Below are 12,240 nucleotides of genomic sequence, written 5' to 3' on the forward strand. Positions count from 1 at the left end.
CTGATGTTTCAGGTGGGAATCTGTGAGCTGAACTCTATGCGTTACATCAAAGATCCATAGTTAGATTTTTATGGGTATTTTTTATGCTGTTAAACAGCCACAGTTGGAAAAATCAAAACCAAGTACCTATCTTACTTCTCTCCCCACCCCACCCCCCAGCTGGTGCAGCATGAGGAGCAACAACTTCTGTTCTTCCTTGCACCATGGCCCTGATCAAAATCAGGACAGGCTGTGTGGCTGCTCTAGAGGCCCAGTCAGTGGCTCCTCCATGTATTTCGCTCTGTGCTCAGGTGAGCCATTTTAAAGCCATTGAGCACATTCTAAAAGTGACTTCTAGGCATGTTTTACTAAGAGTAGAAGGTATTCCAGATGGTTTTGCTGAGGTAAATAATGAACTTTTGCCCTTTAAATAAGCAACTGCAAATTGTGGTTTGTCAGGAGAAAATATTATATATGTCTAAAGGGAAAGGTGCTTTTGAAATACGTTACTTTTTAAATGCTGTTTGTTTCCTGGTTTTAATAATAAGAATGTGTATGTGAAAGAGTGATTTTTCCAAATAATAAAATCCCTTGGTTTCTGTAGCTTGGGGGAAGTGGGCAGCAATTGCAGTTCCTTCTAAACCAGCATTTCAAAACCTTGTTGTTCAAAACCTTGTTCAAAACTTATTCCTTGTTGGGACATGGAAACTGCTTTTTATTTTGTTCTTAATTTTTAGGGTGCTTTCAGTTTTTTGGGAAATAGAGAGAAAGGCAGATTGATAAACATCAGTGTTTAAATAAAGTTTTCTGAGTCCGGTGTGGGTTAGGTTTTCCAACTCCGGTCTGGGAAATTCTTTGAGATTGGGGGGCAATGCCTTGGGGGGGGGGTGATTCAGGGAGGGATTTTTGCCTAGAATATATGGTACGGCATAAAGTCCACTCTCATAAACTGCCTCTATGGGAAGTAATCTCTGTAATCTGGAGATCAGTTATATTTCCAGGAGAACTCCAGGTACCACTTGGAGGTTGGCAACTCTAAGCAGAGGACAGAGATTTTTCTGGCTGACTTTTTCACTTTGAAATTTTTGAGGCAGTCTTCCAACACTTAGGCTGTTATGTTTTTCTTTTCCAGATAATTGCTAGCAGTATGCTGGCCATCTCTGTTGTTTTAAACATGATGTGACGTTGTGACCACTGCATTCATGGCCATTGGGTGATCCACTAAATCATGGAGCTGAAAGTATGGGTGGATGGTGTCCAGAGGATTGTTTGTGGTGTCACGGAAGTTACAACATGCCAAGAAGTTGTGATAGCGCTTGCTCAGGCTATAGGTGAGTAGATAGTGTTCTTGTATTCCAGGCTTGTGGTTCATAAACTTTATTCTACGAAAGACCGCTCTTCAGGTTTGCTTGATCCTTATCAGCCACTGCATTTTCTTACTTTCTGACCATCTCACAAGAGATTCCTTGAAGAGGTTCTCTGCCCAGTGGCTTTTTATTGTGTAAACTGGTTCTGTCTACATGATTCCATAATTTACTGTTCCCTTCTCCCATTAGATTTGAGTCCAGTAGCACCTTAGAGACCAAAAAGATCTTCAGGAGATAAGCATTCAAGTGTCAAAGCTCCCTCAGACATGAGTAGGAATGGAGATCTCTGAGTCCTTATTATCCCAGTCAGATGGTAGAAGGGTATTGTAAAGAATGCTTGTAAAGGAAGCAAAGGTACAATGCATGTTGTAATCAGCTTGATTAGAGCAGAGAGGAAATATTTAGGGGTAGAAAATTAGCACCTGTAGTGAGATAAGACTCCTGTGTCCTTATTCAGCCCTGGGGGGTCCATTGTTCTGAACTTGTGAATGAATGCAAGTTCAGCAATCTCATAATCTTCAAAGTGGTCTCTGTGCTTCACACCAATGGGATCTAGTGCGCACGCGCTGGATCGATCGGTGCTGTAGCAAGCTCTTTTAACGGATTTTCGCGCCCAGTCCCTCGCCCATGCGCAGGAACCCCACCGCGCATGCCCAGAGGGGTGGGCGTGGACATCTCACCAGTTCCTTTCTTACCGCCGCGTTGGAAAGACCTTTTTTTCTGTCGGTCTGATCGGTTCGCTGTTCGCTTTTGCCTCACAGCTCTTAGGAATTATTTCCATTCTTTATTTTATCTTTTTAGTGATTTGTTCTTTAAAAACTTAAAAAAAAAACAACCTTTATTTTTCTTCTGAGGGGAATTTACCTCAGGCCTTTGGGCCACCCCCCCCCTTCAACCGTTCCCTCCACTTCTCTTCTTATGGAGAAGAAGTGGGGATTTTTCAACAGATGCAAACGTTGTGGTAGCAAACTTGCTCCTCCCGACCGTCATACCCTCTGCATCTTTTGCCTTGGAGAGTCTCACGAGCCAGAGTCGTGTCTTTCACTGCGCTCGCTTCTCTAACCAAACGAGAAAGAACCGTGCTGCGCGCCTTAGAGTGGCGTTGTTTGAATTGGCCCTTGCTCCTACCTCAGCGATGGAGGAGAGACCGTCTACATCAACAGCTCCGGCACCGAGACCTGCCTCCGATGTCGACCGCCCGACACCAAAGCCATCGACATCGAAGACACGATCGTCCGCCTCTACGCCACTCAAAAAGAAGGCGAAGGCAAGTACAGAGCATAAGTCCGCGGAGAAGAGCACCTCCAAGTCCCTTAAGGTGGCGAAGAAGGGGAAGGAAGCGGTGCCTGCACTAGGTGATGCCCCTATAGTGCCTCCCGCTCCAACGGCAGTATCGATATCGGAGGCCCAAGTCCCTCCACCGATACCGACCATCCATGTATTGGACTCCCCTGTCCACTAAACGGAGCCTCCTTACTCTGCCATCGAAACGGTAGAGCTCCTAAGTCACCAAATGGGTGCAGAGCGTTCTCCGTCTCCTTCTCCGTCGTCGACGGTATCGGAAGCTCCCGACATCGATCCACGTCGGCACCGATACACCTCATGTGATACACAGCGTCACCCTCCACGTCTGTACACTCAATCCGTCGATATCGACAGCCGACATTACAGGGACACGTCTCACAGACATGCTATGCCTTGTCTCCCAGACGTCTATGGTCCAGCGCCCCAAGGATCTTCACAAAAACTATGATTGTGGTTGCAGCCTTCCTCCGTCTCAGGGGTATCTCCATCTACCCATTTATAGACGATTGGCTTCTGGTAGCACCTGCCAGAAACGCCCTGGTCTCCAATGTCACAGAGACTCTAGCACTATTGGAGAATCTGGGCCTCCGAGTCAATCGACAAAAGTCCCAGTTGTGTCCAGTCCAGCGCATACAGTACATCAGCGCAATACTGGATTCTCAGACATGCATGGCTTACCTGCCCCACGACAGGGCAACAGATACCATCTCCTTAGCCACAGTCATCCATATCCAAACCTCTGTCACTGCCTTCCAAGTTCAGAGGCTGCTTGGCCTGATGGCTGCATCAACGTTCGTTTTCGTCTTTGCAAGACTAAAAATGCACCCTTTACAACTCTGGTTCATCCGCAATTACGACCTGTCGAAAAATGCACACACTGTCGTCCTATCCCCTCCTCCCAGCATACAGGACTCTTTACTTTGGTGGACTGTTCCTTTGAATATTCTCCAGGGAGCGCCCTTCCTCCCTCCATCACCCAAGGTCACTTTTACGACGAATGCTTCCCTGACAGGATGGGGTGCACACTCCATGGGCCTCTTGGTTGGAGATAAATGGGATGCATGGATGAGGAAGCGTCACATAAACTTCCTAGAACTGCTGGCTATGCGACATGCAGTAGCCAGCTTCCTACCGTTGATCAAAGGAAAATGTGTCACGGTCCTCACAGACAACACCACAGCGCTTTCCTACGTCAACAGGCAGGGAGGCACAGTGTCCCTTCGCCTATGCAACCTTGCCATCCAATTGTGGGACTTATGCATAGCCAACAATGTATTCCTTGTGGCCACTCACATTCCCGGTCACATGAACGTGCAGGCAGACCATCTAAGCCGAGTGGGACTCAGCCTCCACGTGTGGGGAATGAACCCAACATACCTCCTCCCACTCTTCCACAAGTGGGGAGTTCCCCAAGTCGACATCTTTGCCACACGAAACAACAAAAAGTGTCCTCTGTTCTGCAGTCGAGGAGGCAAAGATCCACAATCTCTGGGAGACGGCCTCCTTTACCCTTGGTCTACGGGACTCCTTTACCTGTTCCCCCCCTTATCCCTCCTTCTGAGAGTGGTCCACAAGATTCTCAACGACGACATGGACTGTATCTTACTAACTCCATGGTGGCCAAGACAACCTCGAGCTATCACAGGGAACTTATTATCAATTCCCTCCCGCTCTGGACCTCCTCCTCCTCTCCGACTCCCCCGTCCTACATCACAACATACCACAGCTGAAATTGACGGCATGGAGGATAATGACATCCACTTCTCCGCCCGTGTAAGGAATGTCCTGTTGAATTCCAGGAAACCCACTACGCGGAGGTCCTACGATTATAAGTGGCATAGGTTCTGTTCTTCGCTTGGAGATGACGTCCCTCGAGCCACCTCTGTGGATCTCGAACAAGTCTTCCAATTCCTGCTCACCCTAGCTGACTCGGGACTTTCCCATTCATCGTTACGAGTTTATTTGGCCACTCTTTCAGCCTACCATGTTCCAGTTGACGGATGCACTTTGTTTTCTCATCCGATTTCCAAACGGTTTTTAAAAGGTTTGTTACACCTCTATCCTCCTGTCAAGGCTCCAGTTGTTCCTTGGAACCTTCCCCTCGTTCACTGCCAGCTTACGCGGAAACCATTTGAGCTGCTTGCAACATGCGACCTCAAACTCCTGGCATGGAAAACAGCCTTTTTAATTGCCATTACCTCGGCTAGGCGAGTGGGAGAACTGTTGGCCTTCCGCCTCGTCCCGGACATCTCCTTCCTGCCGAAGGTGGTGTCAGAGTTCCACCTGCAGGCGGAGGTCTTCCTCCCTAACTTCTTCCCAAATCCAACATCAGCGGAAGAAAAGTTATTGCACACTTTAGATGTGAAATGCGCTCTCCTGTTTTACGTCAACAGAACACTCCCAACTAGACGAGACTTTCAACTATTCGTCTCGTACGCTCCGGCATGGCTAGGTACTCGCATCACGGCTCAATGCCTGTCGAAGTGGATCGTAGGTCTGATCCATCTATGTTACCAGATCGCCAAACTGCCATTACCTGGCCCGATCAGGGCTCATTCTACCAGGGCTGTCACGACTTCCACTGCTTTCCTTCAGGGAGTACCACTGCCGGACATTTGCAAAGCCACTACCTGGGCCACGCCTAACACCTTCATCAGGCACTACGCCCTAGACGTCTGAAAGAACTCTAATACCCACATGGGACATCGCATTTTATCTTCGGCTATGCAGTAATAGTCCTGCCAGCACCCTCCTCCAGGTAGGCTACTACTCGCTAATCTCCCATTGGTGTGAAGCACAGAGACCATGTCAAAGATAAACAGGTTGCTTACCAGTAACTGGTGATCTTTGAGTGGTCATCTGTGCATTCACACCACCCGCCCTCCTTCCCCGCTGCTGTCAGCTTCTACATTTTGAATAGGGGTTGTTTTGCGGCGGTTTGTAGGAACTGGCGGGATGTCCACGCCCACCCCTCTGGGCATGCGCAGTGGGGTTCCTCCGCATGCTCGAGGGACTGGGCGCGAAAATCCATTAAAAGAGCTTGCTGCAGCACTGATCGATCCAGCACGTGCGCACTAGATCCCATTGGTGTGAATGCACAGATGACCACTCGAAGATCACCAGTTACTGGTAAGCAACCTGTTTTTCTCCAGCCCCCACCTGGAAGTTGGCAACCCTAGTTTCCATGGAGGAATAGCTGCTTTGGAGGGTGGAGTCTATGGCATTATACCCCTCTGAGGTCCCGAACCCTCCCCTAACCCGACCCTCCCCATGTTTCACCCCCCAAATCTGTAGTAATTTCCTAGACTGGAGTTGGCAGTCCTATTTCCTTTCCACCCAACAGCTAACTTACTTATGTGCCCCTCTGTGTTAAGCTTTTGCACCTCCCCCACCAGTCTCTACCTAGGAAAACTGTGGCCCAACTATGTGGTGCCAGCCATTGGGCCAGGCCCACATGCCTTGTAGAGAACCTCACTTTCCCCTGTTTCCCACTCCCTACACTATTTTCCTGTTTCCCTCCTCCTGGCAACAGTCATATCCTCTCTCTTTTCCCTGCTCATTCTCTTTCCAGTTTGGTGTAATGGTTAAGAGCGCAGACTCTAATCTGGGAGAACTGGGTTTGATTCCCTACTCCTCCACATGTAGCTGCTGGTGTAACCTTGGGTCAGTCATAAATACTTTCAAAACTGTTCTCTCAAAGGCAGTTCTCGAGAGAGCTCTCTCAGCCCCACCTACCTCACAGGGTGTCTGCTGTGGGAAGGGAAAGGGATTGTAAGCCACTCTGAGATTAAAGTACTGAAGGGTGAGGTATAAATCCAATGTCTTCTCTTCTTTTTCTTCTCAGCCATTCATGAACCTGTCTTTTATCTGCCTCCCATCTTCAGCTATATTTATTATTTATTTACTTCATTTATACCACCTTTCTCCACATTGGGGACCTAAGTAGTATACATTATTCTCCTCTCCTCCTACTTATCCACACAATAACCCTGTGAGGTAGGTTAGGCTGAAAGTATGTGACTGATGCAAAATCACCCACCAAGCTTCCACAGCAAGATGGAGATTTAAATCTGGGTCTCCCAGACCCTACTCTGAAACTTTAACTACTACACCACACTGGCTTTCATAGGGTGGCTGCTCTTGAACAGTATCAGACAGCCAGGCCTAGTTGATTCATCTAAGTCACCAAGAGGTCGCTTCCAGGCCTATGGTTGCCAACCTCCAGATGGGACCTGGAGATCTCCCAGAATTGCAGCTGAACTCCAGATGACAGAGATCTGTCCCTGTGGGAAATGACTGCTTTGGTGGATAGACTCTATGACATTATATTCAGCTGAGACCTCTCCCCCAAAAATCCTGCCCACCTCAGGCTCCACCACAAAATCTCTTGGAATTTCCCAATTTGGAGCTGGCCCCAGTGAGCCTTCCCACAAAGGTTAAAAAAGGCCCTGAAAGAACCCTGTCCTCTCCCCCTGCCTTACTCACATAAACCCAGCCTGGAATACTGTGGTTGCCTAGCAACAGCCACTGAGGCAATCTGTTGCTTAAAGCTACAGGCGCTCCTCTTATCATGTGTATTTATAGTTAGGATTTTTGGCTCCAATGTGCATCACTTTTCACTTGGCCACACTGAACCCCATTTGCCACGTAGACGCCCGCTTGCCCATCCTCAACAGAGCTCTTTGGAGTGTCTCACAATCCTCCCTGGATCTCACCACCCTGAACAACTTTGTGCCATCTGCAAATTTAACCACTTCACTGCTTACTCCCAACTCCAAATAATTAATGAACAAGTTCAAAAACATTGGATCGAGTACTGATCCCTGTTGTACCCCATTGCTTACCACCCTCCACTGAGAAAATTGCCCATTTATACTTACTCTCTGTTTCCTATTAATTAGCCAGTTTTTGATCCACAAAAGGACTTGTCCTTTTATCCCGTGACTATTGAGCTTACTTAGAAGCCTTTGATGAGGAACTTTTATCAAAAGCTTTCTGGAAGTCAAGGTAGACAACAGCTATTGAGTCCCCCCTGTCCACATGTTTGTTCACTCCCTCAAAGAACACTAACAGGTTAGTGAGACAAGATCTTCCCTTACAGAACCCATGCTGAGTCTGCCTCAATAGCTTTTGTTCATCAATGTGCCTACTAATTCTTTCCTTAATAACAGTTTCCACCAACTTACCCAGTATCGACGTCAGACTGACTGGCCTGTAATTTCCCAGATCTCCTCTGGAACTTTTTTTAAAGATGGGAGTGACATTAGCTATCTTCGAGTCCTCAGGAATGGAGGCAGATTTTAAGGAAAAATTACATATTTTTGTCAGGAGATCCACAAGTTCACATGTGAGTTCACATGTATGCCATCCAGGCCTGGTGATTTATTAGTTTTTAAGTTATCTTATCAGTTGTAGGACCTCCTCTCTCGTCACCTCAATCTGACTCAGGTCTTTCAACACCCCTCCGTAAATCAGTGGTTCTGGAGTGGGCAAGCACTTCTCATCTTCCACAGTGAAGACAGAGGCAAAAACTGCATTCAGCTTCTCAGCCATTTCCCTATCATCCTTCGATACTCCTTTTACCCCTTGGTCATCCAAGGGCCCCACTGCCTCCCTGGCTGGTTTCCTTGGTCCCAATCTGTTGTTTGGAGGATAGAGCAGCCCCTGAGATGACAGAAGTTGACATTCCTGTACAAGTGAATATTATTATTGCATAGGTGTGTTCTGATTTGGGTAATATAGTTTCATTTCTGTTCAGTCTCCAAGAAGTGTAAAAGGTAGATGAAATAGGACTTTGTATCACTTCAGCAAGGTTTCTCACAGATATGCTACAACTCACTACATGAATTGAGGGCAGGTGAAACTGGAGTTCTGCTCTCTGCAGGTCCCTATCAATGACTTTTGCTGACTGGAAGCAGAAAAGCACACTATATGACAAGACTCTTGTCAGGTCGAACAGACCTTGGGGGGTTTGCTTCAGCTTGCAAATTAACGATGCATCCACAGACGCAGCTCCCGGCAGCAGTGGAAATATTTGTTAAAACAGTTCGTTTAATAGATAAAACAGTCTTTACATTCACAGGCTGTATGCAGAGCAGAAAACAGCCCTCGTTGAAGCCATTGGCAATAAAACACGTAACTTACAAAGATAAAAATGACCATTCATAAAAGGAAGCTGCAGCTTTTCACCAATCAGTCCTCGCAGCACATTCCATAGCCAAGTCAGCCTGGGGAGGCGATCTGGGACATCTTCCAGGACAATTCGTCACATCAACCCCAAAGAAACTCTGGTGCATCCTGTAACAATAATACCCCAATCTAACCAAAGCTCCCATTAGATAAGGAAACCTTGCAGCTGCTGGTAATTACCACGGCACACAGCCTCCCCTCCCTAAAGGTAGAATCCTGCCCAAACTTAGGCTCCTTTCTGATCACTGAGGCTTAGCAATTTATAAACTAATTTCTCTCATTCCTTACACCTCTATTCATGCAGTGAATTATATTAAACAAGCGGGGGATGATGGGGAGCATCTCATTTCCCCTTCCCCACTATTTTCTCTTTCCCCTCCCCCCCAAACCCCTTATAACATCTCCCCTTTCCCTGATTCCTCCTCTCCTTTCCACCTACCAGCCAAACCTACTTTTATCTGCCCCCACCATCTTCAGCTCCCCCACCCACCCCACAGTCTCTACCTGGGGAAAGTCTGCACAGTGTCAGCTGCCAGGCCAGGTTCAGTTGCACAGGAGAGAATCTGCAAGGACTTGCAGAAGCCACCTTGCTTCTTCCTGTATCCCTCTCACCACCACACTATTTCTTCTTTTTCTCCTCGGTAGCTCTCATAATCTCACCTTTCCCCACTTTCTGTTTTCCTTCCCACCCACCCACCCACCAACCTTTTACCTGCCCCCATCTTCAGCAATATTTAATTACTTCATTGTTCTTCTCTCCTCCAGTTTATCCTCACAACAACCCTGTGAGGTGCAATTAGGCTGTGAGTGTGTGATTGATCCAAGGTCACCCAGTGAGCTTCCATGGCATCAGTGGGATTTGAACCTGGCTGTCCCAGATCCTAGTTTGAAACTCTAACCATTGTACCACACTGGCTTTCATTGGATGCCTGCTGTTGAACCACAATAAGCAGCCAGGCCAGGATGAGTCATGCAAGTGACATGATATCAAGTCACTAGTGGTTGCTTGCAGGCTGGTGAATCCTCCCTCAAAGGCCAAAGCATCCCTGGAAATGGCCCTGCCCCTGGCCCTCCCCCTTCCTTATATTGACAGAAAGTGAGGCTTGAAGGCTGGCAATACTGTTGTGGTTGCGTAGCACTGGCTACTGAGAGGGCATTCGTTTCTTGAAGCTACAGAAGCCACTTCTGCTATGGGGGGGGGGGGTAATCCCCCAGTGTACTTTTTTACATTTTGGGTTTTCCTGTAAACTTTAGGCTTTTCTCAGGTTTGTAGAAAGATCTGTCTTGTCTGTACATGGCTCCAGTCTCCAGATTTTAGTATCCACAGATGGGGCCATGTTGAGCATTAAATATATTGATATGGAGAACCTGCAAGGACTCACAGAGTTCATTTTTCCTGTATCCCCTTCTCCACACTATTTCCTCCTTTTTCTCCTCCTCGCACCCTCTATATACTCTTCTGTTTTCCTGGTTCTTTCTCTCCTTCCTACTCATTAACCATCATTTCCTTTATCTGTCCTCAATCTTCAGCTTTATGTATTATTTATTTACATTTATAACCTACCTTTCTCCCCAATGGGACCCTAAACAGCTTACATCGTTTTCCTCTCCTCCAATCCTTACAATCCTGTGAGGTTGATTAGGCTGAGAATGATTGGCAAAAGGCCACCTAGGCTACCATGGTAGAGTGGAGATTTGAACCTGGATCTCTCAGATCCTAGTTGGACACTCTAATTTCTACAACACACTGGCTCTCAGGCTCCCTCCTGCCTTCCTCCTGACAGCCTCTCTCCGGGGAAAGTCTGGCTAAGTTGGAAAAGTTGTATCCTAGCAAGTTGCTCAGGTGAGTTCTTTGACGGCTACTGCCAGGCACAGCCAAGTTATGCAAGATGTGCAGGGGTTGCTGCTGCAAATTGTATGACATTGCATCATCTGGTAGCAAGTTGCTCGGTGGTTGCTGCTGTCCCTGGCCCTGATGTATCAGGAGGAAGAGGATCAGGGTGAGCTGAGAAGCCAAAATAGGCCAGGACAGGGCCCTTTCCTGTTGCCTTTCACTAACAGAAACCAAGGCTTGATGGCTAGTAGAGCTGTTGTTGTTGCCTAGCAATCCCCACAATGGCCACAGAAGGTATTCATTCTTAAAGATACAGGTGCTGCTTCTATTATTTTGAGGTTTTTAAACCCCTTGTGTTTTGTTTTTAGAAATTTCAGATTTTTCTGCAAAGCAAGAGCTTTTTTCAGGTTTTTAGAAAGATCTGGCTTGTCTGTTCATGGCTCCAGTCTCTGAATTTAGATATCCACAGTTGGGCCCATGTTGAGAATCTCTCCTTATATATAATTCTCTTTTGGTGTGACTCTTTTCTGAACATTCCACACGCTCCCACAGCCTTTGGCTCCCTGACCTGTCACTCAGAAGCTGCCCCTGTCCACTGGCTGTGTTGCCTGAGTCTCGCCTCCAATATGCTGTTCCTCTCCCCCAAATAGTCAGTCGAAACACAGAGGTCATTTGCATATGCGGCCTGATTGGCCTTTGCCTCTAACATTCTAAACAGTCATTGAATGTGTTCTGAGGTAAAATACATATCCCAATTTTCCCTTAAACGGTCACTGGAGTTGCCAAAATACATATCCCAGTCTTCCCTTAAATGGTCACTGGAGTTGCCAATCTCCCTGTAGGGACTGGAGATCTCCCAGAAATCACCGTGTTCCCTAGCCACAGCACATCATTTCCCCTACAGAAAATTTCCCAGCTATTACAATGGCTGCTTTGGGCAGTGGACTCTATGGCATTATACCCTGCTGAAGTCCCTCCACACCTCCCCAGGCTCTACCCCTCAAATCTACAGATCTGGCCCTCCCCTTATATTGCCAGCCTCCAGGCAGCACCTGGAGATCTCCAAGATCCGTTCTCCTGGAGAGAATGGCTGCTTTGAGCAATGGACTCTATGGAATTATACCCTGCTGAGGTCCCTTCACACCCCAAACCCTGCCCTCCCCAGGCTCTATCCCTCAAATCTACAGATATTTCCCAACCCAGAGTTGGCAACCCTTTAACTGGCTAACTGGCTATGGAACCGCTTTCTAGATCCTTGGAACCCAGAAGACATGGCATAGGAGGAGGTGCTTTTCTACCTTAGCTGCCACTGCATAAACCCAAATCAACATAAGTCAAGGGTGGAGGGAACCATACCTGTTACCATGAGGCTGTCCTCCCATACTACCCACCTGGGGCAGCAAAATGACTTGAGACAGCCCTGCCTTATAGCTAAGCAGAAGGAAATAAACATGGCTCGCCTCCTTCTATTTTCCCCTTCCCTCTGCCACCCTACCAGCCACAGCCAGGACACTCACTTGGAGCTTCCTTCTAGATCTCGTTGTATTTCTTTCCACAACGGGCCTT

General features: G+C 47.4%; 1 protein-coding gene across 1 annotated transcript in view; it reads left to right on the top strand.

The window, feature by feature from the left end:
* Nucleotides 1-1,181: 1,181 nt before the first annotated feature.
* The window catches only part of RASSF8 (Ras association (RalGDS/AF-6) domain family (N-terminal) member 8), a 20,574-nt gene continuing 9,515 nt past the window's right edge, over nt 1,182-12,240 (top strand). Inside the window, exon 1 of the mRNA XM_015412023.1 lies at nt 1,182-1,310. Coding sequence (XP_015267509.1) covers nt 1,208-1,310 — 103 coding nt within the window. The 5' untranslated portion in view covers nt 1,182-1,207. The remainder of the gene's footprint in view (nt 1,311-12,240) is intronic.

This window comes from Gekko japonicus, unplaced genomic scaffold (assembly GCF_001447785.1).
Source record: "Gekko japonicus isolate JY-2015 unplaced genomic scaffold, Gekko_japonicus_V1.1 scaffold679, whole genome shotgun sequence".
Taxonomy (NCBI): Eukaryota; Metazoa; Chordata; class Lepidosauria; order Squamata; family Gekkonidae; genus Gekko; species Gekko japonicus.